Source organism: Nuphar pumila, chromosome 12 (genome assembly GCF_984573655.1).
Source record: "Nuphar pumila chromosome 12, dmNupPumi1.hap1.1, whole genome shotgun sequence".
NCBI classification, from domain to species: Eukaryota; Viridiplantae; Streptophyta; class Magnoliopsida; order Nymphaeales; family Nymphaeaceae; genus Nuphar; species Nuphar pumila.
In genome coordinates, this window is record NC_143260.1 from 36670042 (window position 1) to 36692147 (window position 22106).

The window sequence follows — 22106 nt, forward strand, 5'->3', positions numbered from 1 at the left end:
ATAAAATTATTTTTATTGACATTTTTCAAATATACCATATTTTGAAAGTGTAAAACCCGAAAATTTTTGCTACCAAAATTTTTGTTTATATTATAAAATATTTCAAATTATGCAAATTGGGCCTAGATCCACATTTCGGATCTAGGACCCATAAAGGGGGTAATTAGGATTAATTGATTTAAATCTCGATTTAATAATAATAATAACAATAAATAAATAAAATTTAAAGTTTTTAAATTTAATCCGAGGATCCACAGTTGGATCCAACTTGTGGATCCATATTGGTTGGGGGCGGGTTACGTGTCTCAGGTCCGGACCCGAGCCGCGCCCTGTAGCAGCCTTTTTAAAAGATAAAGGGAAACCCGATAAGGGTTGCCCGATAAAGCTAGATCTGAAAACAGAAAGGGGGGCAGGGGGTTACGCAGAGCGTAACGACCCCGCGCCTCTCGGTAGAGGAGGGGGGGGGTCTTGGCCTATAAAAGGGAGTGGAGAGGGGGCCCTCTTCACTTGTCTCTCTCTCTCTTCCCTCGTTTCTCTCTCTCCCCGTCTCTCTCTCTGTCTGTGTGCGCGCACCGGAGGAAGAAGAGGTCGTCGGCGAGCTGCGGCAACTAGCAGCTATCACCAACCTCTAGCGAGCTCCCTGTCACGGCAGCAGCAAGGAGCAACCCCAGCCGGCCTTACCCGCGTGATTTCAGCCTTCGATCGCCGGAGAGATCGTCGGAAAAGTCGCCGAGAAACAGGTACGATGCTTCTTGGATTTCGGGTGAGGGATCGAACATAGGTTTGATTCCATGTGGGGGTTTGAGGGTAGGATTTGGGGTTTACATCAACCCTAAACCTAAAACCCCAAATCAGTGATTTGGGGGTTTGGGATCTTTCCTAATGAGGGGTGTTTTCTTTTGTTTTTGTTGGATTTCTGGAAAAAGGGGCGGCTCAAGAGAAGCTATGGCATTATCGATTTTGGTTATTGTTATGATGAGGCTGTTACACTTTTGTTCAAAGGGTCGTTAGTCATTCAGTCCTAAGAAGATAGTTCTTGTGATAATGCTGAAGTATTCTTGTGTTAAAAGCCATTTGATACTGTTTAGTTGAATAAAATAAATCGCTTCATTTACACGTTAGTTTAGACATTAAGATGATGTGGGGATTTTCACTGGGGTCGTCGACCACATGGCCAGCAAGGTGGTTGAGAGGGTGCTGAGACAAAAGCACCAGATCAAACCCCATTGACGCGGGTATGTCAGTAACTTTCAAAAGTGGGTCGGATTCAGGTTCTTGGTTAGGATCCATATTCTGGGAAGGGATTTACGTCAAGGTATAAGATCCATAGTCGTGGGGGTTCAAGTTGATTGTGGTTTCAGCAAGTAATGGGTCTATGTGAACCCATGTTGGAATGCCATTACACAGCTCAATGTGTGTTCGGTTTAAGACTTAAAATTGTGTATATTGGCCTGCGTATTTTGCCTTGTATTCTTGTACTGAAATTTCACTGGACTGATAGTGAGACCGTGACCTGTCAGAATGGAGTTTTCATTTGAGTCGAGCTGGAAATCATATTGTCCTTTCGCACTCTTGCTTCCTTTATTCTTTTTACCTGTGCTTGTTTATTACTAAACTAATGTCTTCATGGCATAGTTATACCAGAAAAGAATTTGTAACCTGTTGCATGTGAAGAATGATTTGTTTTGCTCTTGTTGTTTTCATTTGGGGTTATCAAGCCTCAAAAATCTATTTCAAATTTTGTCTTGTAATGTCATACTGTGATGTGCCAAATAGGAGGACATCATTATTAGGTACACATAGCCGACCTCCACTCTTTTGTACAGTTCCCCATTCATATTTGGTAAATTGGGCACAATTGTTATCATTAGAGCATGGGTTCATTAGTATTTTTCTGTTAGGCAATCTATTGACATTAAATGAATAAAATGAAGCATGACTAACTAGTTATACTTGTTAGTAATCATTAATGGGTCAGTTGAATATCTTGGTGTATGTTAAATTTTGGTTTAGACATGTTGTATGTGTGTTAAATCCACAGGGGCTGGTTTATGTTAAATTTTGGTTTAGGCATGCTGTGTTCTATGAACATGATTGAGTTTCATCAGTCTGTGTTCTGAAAGTTTATGTTGAATTGAGTTTTGGTCTGAAAATGTGCAATTTGATGAATTGAAGTAAATTGAGTTGTTCTAAAGTAGCTCAAGCTGGTTCTTGAGTGTGGTTAAGCTCAAAGTTTGTAAGATGTAGCGTGGGATCATTGCAACATAACCTGAAAATTTTCAGTTGTGTATAATAGTGTTCATGTCACACTGTTTAGGGATGATGGATACATAAAACTGAAATTATATATATGGAATGTATCTTGCTTGTATGTCTCTAGTTGAACATTATATTTTTGTCTAGAGTCCACGTGTTATTTAAAAGCTTGTGTATTGGATTGTATGGAAACACTTGTCGTGGAGGTTTATGCTTTCACTTGACTGTTATGATTATAGTACGCATGAGTATGAGCATGATTCAATTATTAGTAAGTCTTCTTGAACCTGTACGCTTGATTATTGTGTGAAATGGTACATGTACACTCACACACTCAAAGAAGACATGGATTTGGTTAATGCCCATGTGTGATGTAGGTAACACACACATATTGAAAATGCATATGAATGAATTATGGCATGCATATGTTTGGGTTTATATTTGCATGAATATATATGCTTTTTAGCATTTTGACTTAGTGTTATAAATGAAACACTATTTTGGTTTTATTATGTGATGCACCGACGACCTAAATGGACCATTACCGGCCTAGAGAGCCGTGAGTTTGGTTTTCTTTCACATAAGTTTTAACTGCATCACTTGAATCACATAAGATGGTTTGGCACATTACTACACTGTTCTAGGGGTTTATACGGGCTGGAGTCCCGAATGGGTCCCCGCAAGGGAGGATGCGGTTTTTCACTTTACTTTTGCATATGGTGTTGCAAACTTAAAGAATTGACTCAAATAAAAATATAATAAGAACAGTGTAATATACATTCTGGGATATCTCATCTGGAGTATGAGAATCTTGGATATCCGGTCTTGGGGAGACTGTGAGGATACAAAAACTCAGTGTGCTGTAATCTGTCTCCTGAACTCGATATTGATGTTCTTTCTCCTGGCCACGGTTTTAGGGAGAGTCCGCCACTTTACCCGGGAGTGGTGTGTTTGACACAACTATTGTTTATGGTACCAAGGAAGTGACACTTGTGGGCGTGGGGTGTCCCTTGTGTCCCCGACATTAGATGTGGAGGTCTAATGTTCCGATGGATGGTGTTGTTTCCTGATATCGGTCGAGGGCTAAGTTGGAACCCAGTAATAAAATACAAATTGTGTGTTAAGCTATCCTGGGAACCTACTTGACCTCGGGGATTATACCCGTTTGGTGTATCCGCCGGCAACGGTAATTAAAAAGAGAAACTTAAGGTTGCGTGCATCTAATAGGGCATGCATATGGAAAGATGAAACTTAAATGAAAGATAACAGAAGAAATCATGCATTGCACATAATCATGCATTTTTCTGTTATGCATTAGATCATGCATGTTTGAATGATTCTTGATATCATGACATAATTTGGTGGTAGCATATGATTTACTTCGTGAAATCATGCTGCAAGGTTTGATTATTTAGTTCCTGATATATGGTATTGTTTTACTATTCTTGACTGGTGGGCATATGTAATTATCGGTAGTTATGGATATTTGAATGCTGTAAATTTTATATCTGCATTCACTCAAATCATTGCATGAAATCGTATCCATGTTCTTTCTCTCACCTGGTTTCTTTAGAAGTAGATGTGCTCAAAATTTCGGTTCTGACACTCTACTTTGTTGGTTTTTCACAGGATATGGTGAACAGTGAAGTTGGACATGCATCTGGGGATGGATGAGAGTCATACTTGAGCCTGACCGCTTCAACAGAGGACAAAGTGGATCTTTTTAAATTCTTCTTGCTTCTTTCCAGTTGTCGCTTTATTTTCAGTTGAATAAAACCTTGTCTTTGAATTTTTCTTACTCATTAATAAAAGAGTTTTAATTGGTTGATATGGATGATGATTGCAACTTCGTTTGTGGTGGTTGGGCTATCCAATGGAAAGTGGAACTGTGAGGACCCCAGATCTCTGGGAAGGTTTCCGCATTTAAAAAAAAAAATTATTTCGCATTTTTAAAGGGTATGGATTGGGGTCGTTACAGAAAGCTTGTTGCATGGTCACCTCTAGGGGTGACAATCGAATCGGGTTGGCGGGTCAGCATACCTCAACACGAACCCAACCCGTTTATTAAACGGGTTTATTAAACGGGTCGGCTGTGGCAAACACGAGACCCATTTATTAAACGGGTAACCCGACACGATACGGTTAACCCGTTTAATAAATGGGTTGGGTCGGGTAAACGGGTTGACCCGACCCACCTAACCCGTTTATTAAACGGGTTGGCGGGTTGGCATACCCCTAACACGAATCCGACTCATTTAATAAATGGGTTAGGCGGGTCGACCCGTTTACGACACGAGCCCGTTTAAGCACAACCTGAACCCGGCTAAGAAGCGGGTTGGCGGGTCGTGTCAGAAATTGCCACCCCTAGTCACCTCGTGCTTTTGCATAGGAAAATCAAAATGGTAGCTTATGAAACAAAACCATCTTTTCTCCAATTTACCTAAGCTAACCCGGATCCAACAAAACCCAATAGTAAGTCTGCGCTATATTCGGGTCGGAGCTCACGACTCACGAGCACTTGGAACCATAATAGCTGGTGAGAAGGATAATTTTGTCATTTCGTGAGAATTTCGTCGTCTAACGTTGCTGATGTGCAGGGATACCTTTGTAATTTCTCGCAAGTTCTAACGTCTCTTTTTCAGAGGGCTGAAGATTCAGAATCTTAGGCGAGTCAACAGTTCCCGAAGAGGGCATTTTCGTTATTTAGTGGGAAATTTGAAGGGCTTTTGGTAATTCTGTCTCTTAAGGATGTCGCCACGCCAACGTCCTTCTTTGTAGAGGAAAAACCGTTTCAAGGGACAGTTTTCAAAAAGATCGATGACTAATTACGTAATTGCCTATGAATCATGAGTTTGATCACCAGATTACCCCTACCCACTACCCGTCAAGCGTTAAGGTTTTCTCAGTTGACAAAATATGCCCCAGAGGATTCACTTATTTTCCAAAATGGTTTTATGTTGTATTTCTTACTAAACCTTTACTTTGTCTTCTGTCGTGGCATGACTGTAATTTGAAGGCGGTGAACAAGTTTGGTCATTTTAAAGGACTCTTTTGTCTTTAATGATCAGAAGATGTATATTTTTGGTAACTTTCCCAGGTTTGTGGGTAACAGGAAGGGAAGGAGATGGGTGGGCTATGGTCAGTTGGTCACAGAGATCCATTTTTATATGACGAAAATACCCTTAAATGCTCCACATTAAATTTATGATCCTCCGTTTATTAGGAATTGCAGTCGGATAGTTAAGAGTGTCGATTCCTTGGAATTAGTGGAAGGTGTCAACGTATCGGGTATGATCCAATATCCACACGTTACAGATCCGAAAGGGTTAAGGTTTGATAACAAAGGAATGGGTATGATTAATTATATCAGACTCGAGTCTGACACAAGTTTTGATTAGGACTTAGGAGTAGGGATGTCAATGGGTCGGGTTTACCCGGATCCGAACCGTACCAAACCCTACAGGGTCCGGGTATGGTGATAAATAAGAAGACCTGATTAAGACCCAGGTCCAAACCAAAAGGTCCGATTAATACATGGAGCCATGTAAAATTTGTGAAATTTTATACCAGACCAGAGTTCTGATTACCTGCAAATTTTCAATGTAAAAATGATAAAAATAGTATTTTATCATGTATGGCCAGGGTCGGGTTCATGTAGTTCTTATCGGGTCTGGGTATGGTTTCTCTTATGGTAGGTCCAATTAGACTCGGGTCTGGATCTGATACCATACCCAAAAACCAGGGCAAGGTTGGGTTTCACGTGGGTCTGAACCAAACCCGATCTGTTGACACCCCTATATAGGAGGAGTATAATTTTTAATTTAAAAAATAATATTTGATTAGGTTTGGTTAAAAAAAACACAGAGAAAGTAACATAATCCCAAATTGCCAAATCTTCATTTCTCTTCACGCCTTGAATCCAAACAAAGATTAACAAGAGTAAAAGAACACTGAATTGTTTTAAATTTCAGAACTAGTCTTCTGAAAATGGACTTTGTGATATCCAAACAAGCTCTAGAATAAAATTGTGCAGTTGTGACCAGCCTAATCACAACCTAACCTGTGGGTGTCAATGAGTCAGGGTTGACCCAGACCCGCCCCCGTACCAAATACTATAGAGTTAGGGTTCGGTGATAAATAAAAAGGTCGGATTTGAATCTGGGTATGACCCGAAGGATCCAATTAATACATGGATCCGGGTATGGTTTGTAAAATTTCATACCAGACCCAGTCCTGACCCGAGCTTCTGACTAAGATCCATAAATTTTCAATGTAAAAAATATAAAAAATTTATTATTTTACCGGGTATAGTAATATATCTGTGTGCATTATGTTATATTAAAAACATATTTTTTAGATATTAAAATGTCTAGATATACGTGCACTCGTATCCTACTTTTATGAAAATATGTACTCATCTCTCGAATCTGTATCGTACCGTGTCTTTGTCTGTGTCCATGTGACACCGTCCATTGTAGTGATCCCACCTACGAAGAGGACACGGCGTGAAACATTCTGCCTTTAAAACCTTGACAGAACCGGTTCCTTCCCTATATGCAGGGACCATAACAAAGGACACGTGTGTGGTGTGGATCCAATATCACCAGATTTCAGTGATACTGAATAAGACCCGATCTCTCCTCATTTTGTTCGGTCATCCGGATCTTAAAATGGTGTGTCACTGTGATACCTGTTGTAACCTTAATGATAAAAAGTTAAAATGGTAAATTATCGGCAGCCAAAAACCGGTGAGAAATAGAAATTTTTTGAAAGCTCGTGTTTTTTTGGCAAAGCATCAGCAATAAAAATATAAATTATTTTTTATAAATAAATACAAAATATGTAAAAAGAGAAAACACATGTTTTTTTGAATAAAATAGCTGATAAAAACATAAATATAGTGTTTAGAACGTGATATTTATGCTTCTATGAAAAAAACTATGATATTTAGAAAATATTGAGAGAAAGTAAAGTTTAAAACTTTCAGGTAATTTCTCACAATATTTTCTCGAGTTTTAGATAAATCTTGTGATATTTTTTTAAATAAAAAAAACTGATTGTTTTGCAATGAATAACTGATAAAAACATAAATACCGTGTTTAAAACATGATATTTATGCTTCTACAAAAAAAAATCATGATATTTTGAAAATATTGTGAGAAATAAAATTTTAAAACTTTCAACTAATTTCTTGCAATATTTTCATGAGTTTTTTTTACAAATCTTGCAATATTAGTCACGTTGGTTCTAACCCACTTTCTTTTTTCCTTGTTCTTTGATTATGTGATTATATATATATATATATATATATATATATATATATATATATATATAGAGAGAGAGAGAGAGAGAGAGAGAGAGAGAGAGAGAGAGAGAGACGTTTGGATCCGATTGGCATGTATGACAAAATACCTAAAAATTACAAATATTATCTAGATTTACACGCGAAACAATTAAAATTCATTTTAATGTAAGAAAAACGATAAAGGAAAAGGGGGCGCCACCAACACCCCCACCCTCAATCATTCTTTAGAGATGACAGTGAACCGAGGGGAAACGGGGCCCTGCCCTGCCTCGCCCCATTTGGACTAGGGATGGAAGACATGAAGCGGGGATGGAGGATAGGATTTTGAGACGGGACGGGGGTGGAGACCTTGTCCCTCGGCCCCGGTCCACTGCCACCCTAGTAGAGGTTGGGCTTGTGAAAGTCACAAAAAGGACAATGTTGATACATAAAGTGAAAAAGAACATATGGGTTTTACATTGAACCAATTTGTGTCAGTTCAGTAAAAATTTAAAAATAATAACTCAAGGTCCGAAGATAAAATAATTATTGGCTGTGGGAGAGAATTCCAGCAACAGTATGCTGGTATTATCTGTTGCTGAACTTTCAATGAGTGGATCCGGATCTAAATCCAAATCCAATGCTGAACACAGAGTAGAATTCTATATCTTGATATGGTCTGACCTCTATGATGCTGGATCTATGAAAAATGGGTCAAGTGCATTGGTTTTCATGCAAAATAAAGAAAATAGGTTGGGTCAGGCTCAATTTTCATCCCACTATTTATAATGATTTTTTTTATTCCCACTTCAATCCAACTTAACTTGACATTATCTGTTCCAAATCCAACCCGATTTTGGTAATGGATTATCTGAACTTAGTACTATGAGTCAGATCTAGTTCTGAACTGGGTTGGGGATCTGACCCGTTTAATTTCATCCCTACATGCCATGATTGAACTTGAGTTTGAATGGTATCCTTGGGGTTAATTTGTCATCGTTACTCTATTTATTATGTACTATTTAGTACATCCTTTCATTCATTTGTAACCAAATAGGTAGGTGATGTACAATTACTGTATGGGAGTATATTCCATCCATAGATAGGAAGATTCATCTTGATAAGGTATGTTTGTATAATTGGTGGGGTCTACCTAACCCCAGCTTGCCTATCAAAAAAGAAAAAGAAAAAAAGAATGACCTCTTAATTAGGTAGTTTTGTGGTGCTTATGTTGGCAAATTTATATGATAACAAGTATTAATAATTTTTTCAGCAAGTGGTAACCACAAGAATTACCAAAATGTCAAGTTAAGCAAAAGCAAGTATGACCCAAGGGGTGTGGGGTAGTGGGATGGGGCTTAGACCGTTTGACGGGCAGTCTAGGTTTAAATCTCATAAGCGTCACCCCCTGCATAAGCCAAAGCTCGGCGACTTCCTCGCGGTAAGCCCTTGGAGTTTATGTGGGGACTATGCCTCTTCGCGAAAATCTACAGTGCAGCACCACTCCACGTATGAGTTAATGGCCGATAGGCCACCATTGCAACTCAGCAGATCCAGTGATCGGGCCCGAGTACTTTGGGAATTTAGGAGACTAATGAAAGTTTCATTCAAAACCATGTGAATCTTGCCTAGGTCATGAGTTGTTCTAAAAGTTTTGTCTCTCTTGGTCTAAAAGTAAGTAAAAAAGCTACCTAAAAGTTAAAGAGCAAAGCGATCGATTTTAAGTCTTTTATTCCACCGCTTAATCTCATAGATGAGTAGATGTCACCGCTCCTCTATTGCTAACAACACTATAACTAAAAAAGAGAAGCACACAAAGCCAATCACACATTTTTTTTAAAGTTTAAACAGCGAAAAAAAAGCAAGCAAAAGAGTTAGGGAGCGAAGTGACCTTCGAATATGAAACAACTAAATTTATATGGAGATTCAAATCAAAATCGAATGCGAAACAACCAAAAATTGCAAAAGCTCTATCCAGGATCCGAGCAATTCATGGTTGTTCTCCATTAATCTCCATATATTTAGTTGTTCCGGATCCGAACAGTTTTGCATCTCTAGTTGTGGTAGTCAAGATCCTTGTGATAGTCAAAATTGAGATGGAAGTGGGGAAGTGTGTTTTTTTTATTTGTTTATTACTATTTCTTGAAGGCTACTTGTTGCAAATATTAGCTTTCACTTTGATTTTAAACAAGAAGGAATGTACAAATAAGATTCATAAAGCCAATCCCATATAAGTTGGAAAACAAGTATGACAACAACAAGTATGAAAAATATAATCTTTTATTTTTTCTTTTCTATTTTCTTTCAATAATCATGCTAGAGGTTGCCCCCGATGAGATTTTATCACAATACCCCTCAATTAAGTAAGCTCTAGCATCCTTCCATGGTGCGAATACAAAACATAATGTATGCGGTCAATGCCATGCATAGTGACAAAAGTTAAAAACGTCAAAATATCATTTTTCAAAAAACTCGTGAGAATTTCAAATTTTTTCATAAATCTCATATTTTTTGGCAAAATATTGGCAATAAAAAAATAAGTTAAAAATATAAAAATAATTTTTATAAGAAAATATTAATAAAAATTATTTAAAAATAAAAATACATGGATTTTACATGATAAATAGCACATTTAAATCATGGTATTTATGTTTTTTCATAAATCTTGAGAGAAATTACCGTTTTAAACTTTCAAGCAATTTCTTGCGATATTATCACAAGATTTTTCATAAATCTCGTGATATTTGTCACTATGATGCCATGTGGTGGGCTAGAACTCAATAAGATTCCACTATTGATGTGATCTAAAATTAATTTTCCTTTTAATTTGCCAAGATTTTATGGATAAAAAACATGAGAAAAACCTATAATTAAAATGTCTTGATATTTTTTTAACCCATAATTTACCATTTAAAACGTTTGTCACCACAACAAAGGTGAAAAGGTCAGGGGAAATATGATTGCACAAGTATTTGTGCATTAAGCACCTGATCACCCTTCATCTTGGGAACAGGCCTGTCAGTTGTGGGACTCAAGGCTTGATGGAGGGCAATGAGGTGCTTAATGCACAAATTTTGTGCCATGTGATTGCACTGGATCCCGACTCCAACAAAAGGGTTAGCGTAGTTGGAGTGACCTTAGACTCTCGTGGGCAGTAATCCTTTCGAAGCAAACTGTCTCAAAGAACAAAGACCTGGCTGCGCGTCTATGCCTAACGTACTTCCGGTCACTGTCTTGACAGTGTAAAAACTTGGTGGAGCTTACTCTTACCCTTAGAGAGTCGCCATGCTTCAACTTGTAAAGGGTGACGACACCCATAGGATTTGAACCTAAACTGCATGCCTAGCAGCCCATCCCACTATGCCAAACCCCTTTAGGGTTTGTTTCAGTAGGTTAAATATGGCAAAAAAATTGTTTGTCACATGGCAGTGGACTGGGGCTGATGAGGGGGACAAGGTCGTTACCTTCGCCCCCCTATCAAAATTCTGCCCTCCATCCCCGCCTTCATCCCTGCACAGGTTTTGATTTTAACCTCCATCCCCGTTTCATGTCCTCCATTCTCGGTTCAAACAAGGCGAAGTTGGGGTGGGGCCCCATCCAAAAGAAGGAGGTCTAACCATCAAAATGTATTTTAGTTATTTTACTAACAGAGATTGGGAACAGGGCGAGGAGAAACGTGCCCAAGTTTTGATTTTAACCTCTATCCCCGTTTCATGTCCTCCATCCCGATCCAAACAGGGGAAGGCAGGGCAGGCCATGTTTCCCCTATCCACAGCCATCCCTAGTCATCACCAATCAAACCATAGTCACAAAAAATGCTATGGCAAAATTTTCAAATATTAATTTAATCTTCAAAAAGCATAATATTTTAAAAAGTTAATGTTATATTTATATTTAATTTTCATATTTTTAATGTTCTTATATTTTGAATATTTTTTTATATAATTTTAAATTTTAATTATACCGATATTTTCTTCAAAATTTTCTGAAACAAATCAAATTTTAAGATTTTGCTTTCCCGAGAATATCCTGATAACGAGATTTGTAATTATGGATCAAACCAACTTAGAACTTGAAAGATTGCCTGGTCCCAAACAGAGCCAAGCCTGCAAAAGTGGTTTGACCCAAGAGGGCTGAACAAGAACAAATAAAACATCGTAAAGAATTCGAAGCGAAATCGACTTCGCTTCTATTCAACGCCGAGTAAAAACTAAAAACTACCGTTTCCCGCTCTCTCTCTCTCTCTCTCTGCGAAGATTATAGAGAGGAGTAAGAAGAAGAGGAACAAGGAGAAGAGATTGGAAGAGAGAGAGAGAGACACACACAGGGAGAGGATGAAATACGTGTTGGTGACGGGGGGTGTGGTGAGTGGGTTGGGGAAGGGCGTGACGGCAAGCAGCATTGGGGTCGTCCTCAAAGCATGCGGTCTCCGCGTCACCTCCATCAAAATTGGTGCCCACCCATCTCGTTTTTTTTCTTGCTTTTCCCCATATTTAATCAATCATACAAACAGTGTTAAATTTTTCATTGCTTGGATGTTGGAATGGGAGGGATGCTGCTTTTTTTATTGATGGGTGTTGTTTTTTAGATCCATATTTGAACACCGACGCTGGAACCATGTCCCCTTTTGAACACGGAGAGGTCTTTGTTCTCGATGATGGTGGCGAGGTTTGGTTCCTCCTTTTTAGATTTCTTTTTTAATACTGCATGAGTTGCTAAGTATCATGCCTTTCTGTGGCCTAAGTTGCTTGTTTTGTTTATGAGTCGCATAAAAGTAGTATAATTGTGTAAAAAGAATATTCGTCTACTGGTTTTTGTTGTTGGGTGGTTCTTGAATTGGCGTGGTTTAGGAGTGGATTTTTTGAGGTTAGTGTGGTTGGTCATGATTTTATTGGGTGGGAAGCCTTTGATTTTATGTGGGGACTTTAAATGGTTGTATGATCATGGAGTTACATACAATTTCATGTGCAATTACTTTCTCGATGCAGCAGTTTTACGAGTTATCTCTTGTGGGTAATCTGCCTGTATATTTGATGCGCCTTTCTTGCACCCTATATCTATGAATTATCCATTTAAGAATCCTTCAGAGATGTGGGTTTCATTTTCTCAATCTGACCCCATATATGCATTCAGCGTGGTTTATTTAATGGGAAACACAACTTGACCGACACGTTTCCTCCAGAGATGTGGGTTTCATTTTCTCAATCTGACCCCATAGATGCATTCAGCGTGGTTTATTTAGTGGGAAACACAAATTTGACCGACACGTTTCAACGTAAATCTCCAAAAGTTTCAAGTTTCAACCATGCAAATTCAAGGCACTGTGGGCTGTTGAATTTTGAATCTTAGAAAAACTGTTTGCACATCACAGTGACACTATCCAACATTTGTTTCTTGCCAAATAAGTTATATAGATCATACATGTACAAAGCAATAAAAACTCTTGAAAAACCAGTGGGGTTCATTAGAGAAACGGGATCACGTGATTGGAGTGCTCACCTTTCCGACCAATCACAAGACAGTGTTGGCTGTGGCCCCAACAGAACATGGGTCCACCCTCCACAGCCAACACATGGAGAAAACTATTGGTTGGACAGGTGATTGGATGATCCCCTTTATCATTTGATCCCATATCTTCGACTAACAACATAACCAAATATTGACTCTCTTCTCCAAAGCTTGCCTATCAAATAGCAGTCTCTCTCTGTACACAAGTTTCTCTTTGTCCTAGATGTGGTCATATAAAATGGAGCATTTTAGTCTAAGAGTGATACTCATTTGTGATTTCATGTGTGGCATTTTTGTTAGTGTTGTTTGGACAATGAAGTCAATCAAGACTTCATGTGAAAAATGCATGCTTATGGAACAACTCTTTGACCTAATTGTTTTCTGCAGCCCACACTATACTATAGATATGGTTTGCTTTTGTAAGGAGACTTCCATGAGCATAAGCGTCATGAAATCTGATGATAGTGATCGTTTGCCACCTTAATTGCAGTCTTGCAGTGTGCACAGTGTACTGCAATGATAAAATATATAGTCAAGACTTAAACCTATTGTTTGATACTTTCACATCCTATTAGTGCGGTTACCTTGGTTCTCGGTGCTTATCTTTTAAATAGTTCACAGTGCATCTCTGTCTCTGCATACTTGTTTTCTCAAGCTTGTTTTTTGGCTTTTTGATTTTAATAGGTTGATTTAGACCTTGGAAACTATGAGCGCTTCTTGGATGTAACACTTACTCGGAATAATAATATCACTACTGGAAAGATATATCAGGTGCATATTCCATTGGCATGAAAGTATGCGGGAAGAAATTTATGTTCTGGAATTTCTAATGATTTAGTCAATTGATATTGAAATAATCCTGTCCTCAGTCTGTTCTGGACAAAGAAAGGAGAGGTGATTATCTTGGGAAAACAGTTCAGGTATGATTCTCTAGATGCCAAAGTACACATGATGTACCCCTGATAATAAATAGAATCAAATAACCACACTTTATATCGGGTAAGATGCACCCACAAATGTTATTTCTTTATTTTTTAGGTTGTTCCACACATCACGGGCGCCATCAAGGACTGTATTGCATCTGTAGCTGTCATTCCTGTGGATGGAAGAGAGGGTCCTGCTGATGTTTGTGTAATTGAATTGGGAGGAACTGTAGGTGCGTGATGGATTAGATTTCTTAAACTGATATTTTGTAAAATCTGTACACTTGAAATGCTTTCTTCACTGGTAATCCTTTATTCAGTGATATCTTTGTACTAATGCAGGTGACATTGAATCAATGCCATTCATTGAGGCCTTGCGGCAGTTATCTTATTCAGCCGGCGAGTGTTCTTTCAGTTTTCTATTTTTGTGTTAGGATAGGCTTTCTTCTGGGGAGTTCCTGTTCATTCATTTTGTTTGAATTTTTTGTGTTTTTAGCCTGGATCATTCATTTATTTGATTTGTTTTTACTTGTTAACTTATTCATCCTCCATCTCCACAAGTAGTTCTTCTTGTTGTTTATGGGAAAATCTGGGCCTGTATATTCCACATAATATCAATTGTCAGAAGACATTGAAGTTCAAGTAGATATTTACAAAAGCTTGTAGTTTCTGTGGTAGATGCAGTTCACAAAGGCCATGTGCTTGCATGCACTCTTGTATGTGAAGGTGGACCTGGTAGTTCACCAGCATTCTGATGGAGGAATTTATTTTTCTCAGGACAAGAAAACTTCTGCCTTATCCATCTGAGCCTTGTACCAGTGTTGGGTGTTGTTGGTGAGCAAGTAATTGTTCATACTTTTCTGTTTAACGTAACAATATTTGGAATGATTTTAAGATTCCTTTTGATTGACTTTATGTTTCTAACATGTGATATGAATATCATATTTTTGGAGATTTTGGTTAACATCACTTAATCATTTGAATAACTGCTTATGCAGAAAACTAAGCCAACACAGCATAGTGTTAGAGAACTAAGGGCTCTAGGACTGACACCTCAACTATTGGCATGTCGTTCTGCGCAGGTAATATTCTGTTAATTTTATGCCAGAGAATTTTTTATTTTGTATTTTTTGTATATTTATGTCATTGTTTGTTTACATTGTCTAGGTTATTGGTCAGTATAAATATGATAACTTGATCATAATATTGAAAAACTGAAAACAATGTCCCAGAGTAACAATGGGATTGATACTTTGAAGTCTATATTTCTATCTGTGCTCCCTTGTTCCTCCATAAATTTTACATTGCACTAGGGTAGATGACCTAGAACTTAAAGTCTACAAGTTAACCCTTTGATTTTGTCTACAGCTGTTCTTTTTCACTTTTTCATTTAAATACTTAATATTTTTCTTATGTCTTGTGTTCTTCAATCCCCTAAAACCCAGTACATTGTTCAGCATTCATTTTCTTCTCTTGTTCCGCAACATAATGCGTCCAGAGCTCCCTTGAACTCCTACATGGTATGGTTTTGTTGATATTTTCTTCAGTGTTTTTTTTTTGCTCTCTCTCTTTCTCAAAAAAATAAAAAAACCTGCGCATGTGTCTCTGGTGGTGGTGGTGGTATGTAGGGCTGCACAACGAGCCGAGCTAGCTCAAGCATGGCTTGGGTTCGGCTCGTTTAAACCCTACTCGGACTCGTCCAAGTAATTAAGCGAGCCGAGCTCGAATAGGTGTTTAAGCTTGATTAGCCCGATTAAGCTCGGCTAATATAGACATATGGGGACTACGTTTGGGATATGTAGTATTTTTGTTGGTTAATAATCATAAAACTCTCTTTTAGCTAAGTGGGTAACGTGTTTGCCGTGTATGTGTGAGGTCTTGGGTTCAAATCCCGCCCTCTACACAGTTAATTTCTTTTTTGTTAAATATAAGTTAGTGCATCTCGAGCCGAGCTAGGCTCAAGCTTGAACTCGAGCCGAGTTTGTACACAGCCTTTCAAGCTCGGCTAGATTTGAGCCAAGCTTTTTGAGCCTGAGCTCGGCTCGTGTGCACCCCTAGTGGTATGGGGGGATGCTGGTGGGTGTGTGGTAGCCTATTTCTCAAATTTGAATTATGTAAACATCTGATTGTCTTGTGAATGCTCTGGAGTTGGCCTTTTCTGAGTCACCAGAAATTGTACTAATTTCAAAATAATCCATCTTACCATTACTGATGCCATTAACAATAAAATTCTATTATCATGGCATTATTCTGTTCCTTTTTTTTAAACATTCACACTGCATTAGTACATTAACAATGCCTTAAAAGCATGTCGATTTGGAGCTGTCAGAAGTTTTTTTGTTTCCTGTTTTCATAATTTTCTACATTCAAGTATAGGTATGATTCTGTAGCTCATGTTATTGTTATTTTGTGTTATTAATGCATGACAATAAAGAAATTTAGTTTGTTGTGAGCTATTGCCATTATGTGGTAACTATGGCTCCTTTAGCCTCTTCCCCCACATAACTTTCTCCTTTTAGATGTTCTTATGTGGATTAGATTGGGTTCTTCTAAAAGCGAAACATATTTCTTGTTCTTTTTTTCAGCCATTGTTGGACAACACAAAGGAGAAATTATCACAATTCTGCCATGTCCCGGTACATGTTCATGCTCTTTTTTGGTGTTTTCAGTTGGGTGATTTTTCAAGTTGTTATCCTCATTTTCCTTTCATCCTTAGGCAGAAAATATTCTCAGTATACATGATGTTCCCAACATATGGCATATTCCCCTTTTACTTCAGGTAAGCAATTTGTACCTTGGCTAGATTTTCTACTTGCAAATTTAGGCATACAAGCATTCATGGGAAAATGTGTATACACACCAAGAATTCTTTTGTATTTTATAATGTACATTGTGTATGTATAGACAGCCAAGAATGCTAACCATTAATGCTTCTTTTAGAAATTTTGTCTTTTTTCTTTTTTAATTATAGGATTTTATTGTTCACAGAATCAAAATGCTCATAATGCCATCTTAAAGCAACTAAATTGTTTAAGGTGAGTCTCATGTTGCTAGTTGTAGCGGTCCTTCTTCTTTGATTTCTTGTCAACTACTAACTTCTACAATTTGAAAGCTTCTACTACATTTAAGAGGCATTACATTTGATGTATTTTCTGATGACTTATTTTTGAAGTCCTCTTGCAGTATTGCTAGACCTCCTGATCTACAAGAGTGGACTAAGCGAGCAGAAACCTTTGACAATCTCACTAACACAGTAATTCAATACCATTCAGAAGCTTATTTGCTTAAGGCGATACCATTGGAATTAGCTACTTCTACAATTAAATCTGTTTCATGATGTAAGAAATCATTAGGTTGTGTGATGGCTCAGGTAAAGATTGCTATGGTTGGGAAATACACAGGCTTGTCAGATTCATATCTGTCTGTGTTGAAGGTATTCTTGGATGCATATTTCTCTGATGGTTCCTATAGTATCCTCATTTAATTGAAGACTACATAATTTGATGTGCCTCATGCTTTTCTTAAAAGGAAACTGATTATGTGAAAGATCCCCTTCACTGCATCAAATGATTTGGTGGTTTCATTCTAATTCATCTTGTTTTTAGAGAAAGAAACATCAAGTCCATTAGTAAAATATATTTACAAATGAAACACGGCTAGTGGTTGCTGCATCACCTGTCTAAGTGTTGCTAAGATTTAGCAACACTTGTGACTGGATGCTATTTTATCATACTAATTTCTACAAATTTTAATAAGTGTTGCTAAGAGAGATGCACATCTGCATGTGCATGTGGTTGTGTGCTTGTGTGTGCAAGCGTTGCATTTGATGCAGCCTTGCTTAAACAAGTTTTCAAATGATAGTAAAGGCTTAACTTGTCTGCATATGGAGTGATGGCATTATTAATTGATAGAACTGGCATATTTAAAAAGTTCTGTTGATTATTTAGGACTTTTTTGGCTAAACATAATAACAGTAGATGTGGATGATGACACTTTCTTGTATGGTCTAAATTTTCTATCAAGCTAAGTTACTATGCATTGATTTTCATCTTCTGTTCAGGCCCTTTTACATGCTTGTATTTCGTGCTCCTTGAAGCCTGCAGTTCAGTGGGTTGCAGCTACTGACCTTGAAGATAAGAAAGCCAAAGAAGTATCAAATGCCTAAATTTGTGTTTGATGTAGATATTCTTTGCTTTTAAATATTTCCTTATGCTGACACGTGTTCTATATGCAGGCACCACAAGTCCATGTGGCTGCTTGGGAGACTCTAAAGGTGAGACCAGGGTAGATGGCAATATGTTATATTCCTGCCTAATAAAGTTTTATTTGTGAATATCTTTCTAGTCTCCACATGAACATATTGGGCTTTCTGTAACCTCAACATCAATTATTTATTTGCTTAAATGTATATGACTTCAGAATTCTGCTTGTGTTCTGGTTCCTGGTGGATTTGGAGACCGTGGAATAGAAGGAATGATCCTAGCTGCAAAGTTTGCTAGAGAAAACCGAGTTCCCTATCTTGGCATTTGCTTGGGGATGCAAATCTCGGTTATTGAGTTTTCACGTTCGGTCTGTCATCATGCTTTTCCTTGTTTCTGATGCATTAACCATTTCATGTGAGAATATGCTGTCATTATAGTACATATTACTAAATGTTCAGTCTAATGGACTCACTCAGGTGCTTGGACTGGAGAAAGCAAACAGTACAGAGTTTGACTCTGGTACACCTGATCCTGTTGTTATTTTTATGCCAGAGGTTGGATGCTTTATCTAAAGAGTGATGTGTTGAATAAAGAGGCACTATCTATTTCTAGGGAGTTTCTTGACTTCCAAATTCTCACATTTTATTTACAGGGATCCAGAACCTATATGGGTAGTACAATGAGACTTGGTTCTCGCAAGACATTCTTCTGCGATTATGACTGTATTACTTCTAAGCTGTATGTAATAAAACTTGAACAATATTAGTTCTCTGAATTGCACATTGTTTAGTCTCTATCAATGATGTTTTGTAATCCTGTGCATGTGCCTGGTTTGCCAAAAAAATTTATGTGAGTGTGTGTGGGTTAATCTTAGCTAAACTAGACTCTTTGTGCTTACAAATGTGTATCAAACTCATTCCATTCCTTCTGTCATTCTAGGTACAAGAATCCTGAGTATGTGGATGAGCGCCACCGCCACAGATACGAGGTTAGTCACAAAATTTAAGAGAGTTTTTTTTGTGTAACAAACAAATGTAAACTTTCAAGATTGTTTGCTATTTATGGTGGTTCTAGTTGAATATATTGTCATTCATCAAACACTGAAAAGCTCTCTTTTTTAGGTAAACCCTGAATCAGTTGAGGCTCTAGAAAATGCTGGCTTGAAATTTGTAGGGAAGGATGAAACTGGAAGAAGAATGGAGGTATGGATATGCAAAATAGTCTATCTTATGACCAGTTTTTTAGTTATATACTTTCATGTATTTACTGTTATCAGTAAAACACTAAGCAGATTTTAGAGCTGCCAAATCATCCATTCTATGTGGGAGTACAGTTCCATCCGGAGTTCAAGTCAAGACCTGGGAGGCCTTCCACTTTATTTACAGGTATCCTGTGGTATTGATAGATTCGGCACTAGTAGGTGAATTTAATTATCCTCTTAAGCATTGATATGATTCACTGAGGCATGGAGAGTGGCTTATGGGTGTTACCTTGTTTTCTCATCTTAAGAAACTTGTAGATTTTATGTCATTCATAAGATACCTTCCTAGAAAACTATGGGTGTGATGGTATCCTCTGAATGAAACATATCAAACTTCTCTATTAGGAATATCAACTAATATACTAGATTGATTGTGTGTGTGTGTGCACGTATGGAATGTATCATGTATGCATGTGCTATGCATGTACAGAGGGTGTTCTTGATGACCATGGTCTTTAGTTGGTGTAAGTTCACTAGTTATTTTTGCCCTAGTAATTAAATGATTTCCTTACAAAGTAATTGTTAGTTGTTCTTTTCAAATGTGAGGCATCAATTAGGGTGCTTGTTTTATGAACCTGTTGAAATTCTCTTGGTGGTCTTCATGCATGAAACCACTATATTCTTTTAAATTTATTAAGATCAAAAAGAAAAAAATGTGGTTAACTTCTTATGGTGCATTTGGATGCTTTGGATCTCGACTGTCAAGGTTGGGCCAGAGATACAGGGTTTTGAAGTTTGAATATCTCAAAACCATATCAAAACCCAAGCACATCAGAGGTCCTTGGATTTGAGACCTAGGCTCTCAAACGCACGACTCAAGGCTGTCAATGTTAACAGTTGTGTGTGTGTGCACACGTGAGCATGCATATGTGCATGTGTTATTGGTGTTTCTTTTGCATTTCAATTTCATGAAACCTAGGTGCTTGAAGTTGCAGTTTTGTGAAGGAGAGTCACTGCCTCATTCATGAAGGCACAAAAGACAAATCCGTGCAAGCATTTTCATGAAACTCCAAAGTAGTGACAAATGCGAGAAAGCGTGAAAATAAAACGTGTAGTTATTCCTACTAAACAAAACAGTAAGTGCTAATGTATACAGAATTCTACAAGAAGACTGGCTTTAGTGCTGCCTGAAAAAAGGAAGGAAAAATTTAAGGGCTAGTTTTGGTGTTTATCGTTTATAAATAAAAGAGTGACAAGTTGCTGCTTAGGTTAGTGGCATGAGGTCGTGAAATTCGAGTATTCATATGGTATTTTGGATGTTGGACAACATCTATTACCTTTCAATATATTAAACTATGATGGTTTAATTCGCATGCAAAATTCCATTTATCATTTCTTGTTTTCATGTGAACTTGGTTCTTGCTAAATTAGCATTACTAATTCCCCATCTGAGGCATAAATTAGATAAAAATGGAAGGCATGTCTTGATTGCATGTCCCTCTGCTTTATCCTTGGATATTATATTTACTTCAACACTGACTGTTAATGGGTGCAATGGTAGGTTTTATATTGGCAGCAGCTGGGAGCTTACAAGCATACCTATCCTAAGTACTCTGCTTCAGCCATGGAAAAAATGGGAAATCAACTGATTGTGTGGAATTGTATAACATTAGCGGCATCCCGGCTTATTTTGGGAAACTTCTAGGATGAAACATCCCGTGCTGACAAATTTCCAAAGTGAATTCATGACTTGCATTCCTTTTTTCTCTTGTTTAACCTTTTCTGTAGTGGTCTCTTTCTGGTTCAATAACCAATTAAAGATTTTTTACTTTTTCAAGAAGTTTTTGTTCCATGGAATCTGTTATCAGCTTCACAGATGATCTACTATTGAAGACTGAAGGCTGCTTAGATTAGTGGAAATTCAAGCTCTTATCTTCAATTATGCATGATGTCAAGTATTAAGACAATTGGGTTCTTAATTGGAAAAGTTCTGGTTGTCTGGATTTTGTTTGAGAAGAATATTATTACTGGATGTGATCATCATGTTAAATGGATGATTTATATGGTATGGTCTATATATAACAGATGACTTAGCTTCTGTAATTGCCGGTTCTGACACTCTTTCGCAAACATGATCTGCTACCAACCAATTTATTTACATATGTTCGAATGACCCCTTCTCATAATATAATGAGAATGTAGATAACTCTTCTGGTCCGACCGGTACGGAATGAACTTATAATCTGATGATGGAGTCGATTCCATGATTATAAGTTCCCCTTTTTGGTGGAACGGATCTACTAATTCTTTTATTCCAGTTAAAGTTAGTAAGAGGGATATTGAACTACTGACTTATTTAGGAAAACTCCAGATTGTAATATTTACCAACATTTCAAGGAGTTTGCCATGAGTGGTAGAATTTTTGTATAGGTAGCAGATGACAGCTAGTCAGTACAGTTAAGCTTACTGATACTTGCTCTTGTTTTATTTAGTTCATAATATTTTCTATCGAATCATTTGCTCATTGCTTGATTGCCAAAGGTAAGAACTTCATGAAGTCCGTTGTCATAAAACTCCAGGTCCCCCTTGTCCACCAGAGAGTACACCAAGCTTCTGCGTTACAATGAATGATGTGCACTCTGGGTTTCAAACTAGTGATGCGCCTTCAACTTGGGACTTAACTTGGGACTCATGGGCAAGGAGGAAAGATTGTTAAATACTTGGTGAGAGAG

General features: G+C 37.7%; 1 protein-coding gene across 1 annotated transcript; it reads left to right on the forward strand.

Moving 5' to 3' along the window:
* The first annotated feature begins 11831 nt into the window (after positions 1-11831).
* LOC149820704 (uncharacterized) lies at positions 11832-21479 on the forward strand. Its single transcript, XM_089983786.1, has 22 exons — positions 11832-11992; positions 12129-12208; positions 13733-13819; positions 13918-13968; positions 14087-14204; positions 14314-14370; positions 14749-14813; positions 14970-15053; positions 16557-16607; positions 16688-16750; positions 16960-17006; positions 17155-17224; positions 17342-17404; positions 18032-18121; positions 18206-18244; positions 18391-18540; positions 18650-18727; positions 18826-18911; positions 19113-19161; positions 19295-19375; positions 19465-19558; positions 20936-21479. Exons 1-22 carry the CDS (start codon positions 11875-11877, stop codon positions 20980-20982), a joined length of 1668 nt encoding a protein of 555 aa, XP_089839912.1. The 5' UTR covers positions 11832-11874; the 3' UTR covers positions 20983-21479.
* Positions 21480-22106: the final 627 nt, after the last annotated feature.

What these genes read in the sequence shown, in the direction of transcription:
- LOC149820704 (XM_089983786.1), top strand. Translation starts at nt 11,875, where the DNA reads ATGAAATACGTGTTGGTGACGGGGGGTGTGGTGAGTGGGTTGGGGAAG. An exon ending in AAGATAAGAAAGCCAAAGAA is followed by an intron (nt 18,122 to 18,205) that starts GTATCAAATGCC and finishes TTCTATATGCAG; the next exon opens with GCACCACAAGTCCATGTGGC. An exon ending in GACTGTATTACTTCTAAGCT is followed by an intron (nt 18,912 to 19,112) that starts GTATGTAATAAA and finishes CTGTCATTCTAG; the next exon opens with GTACAAGAATCCTGAGTATG.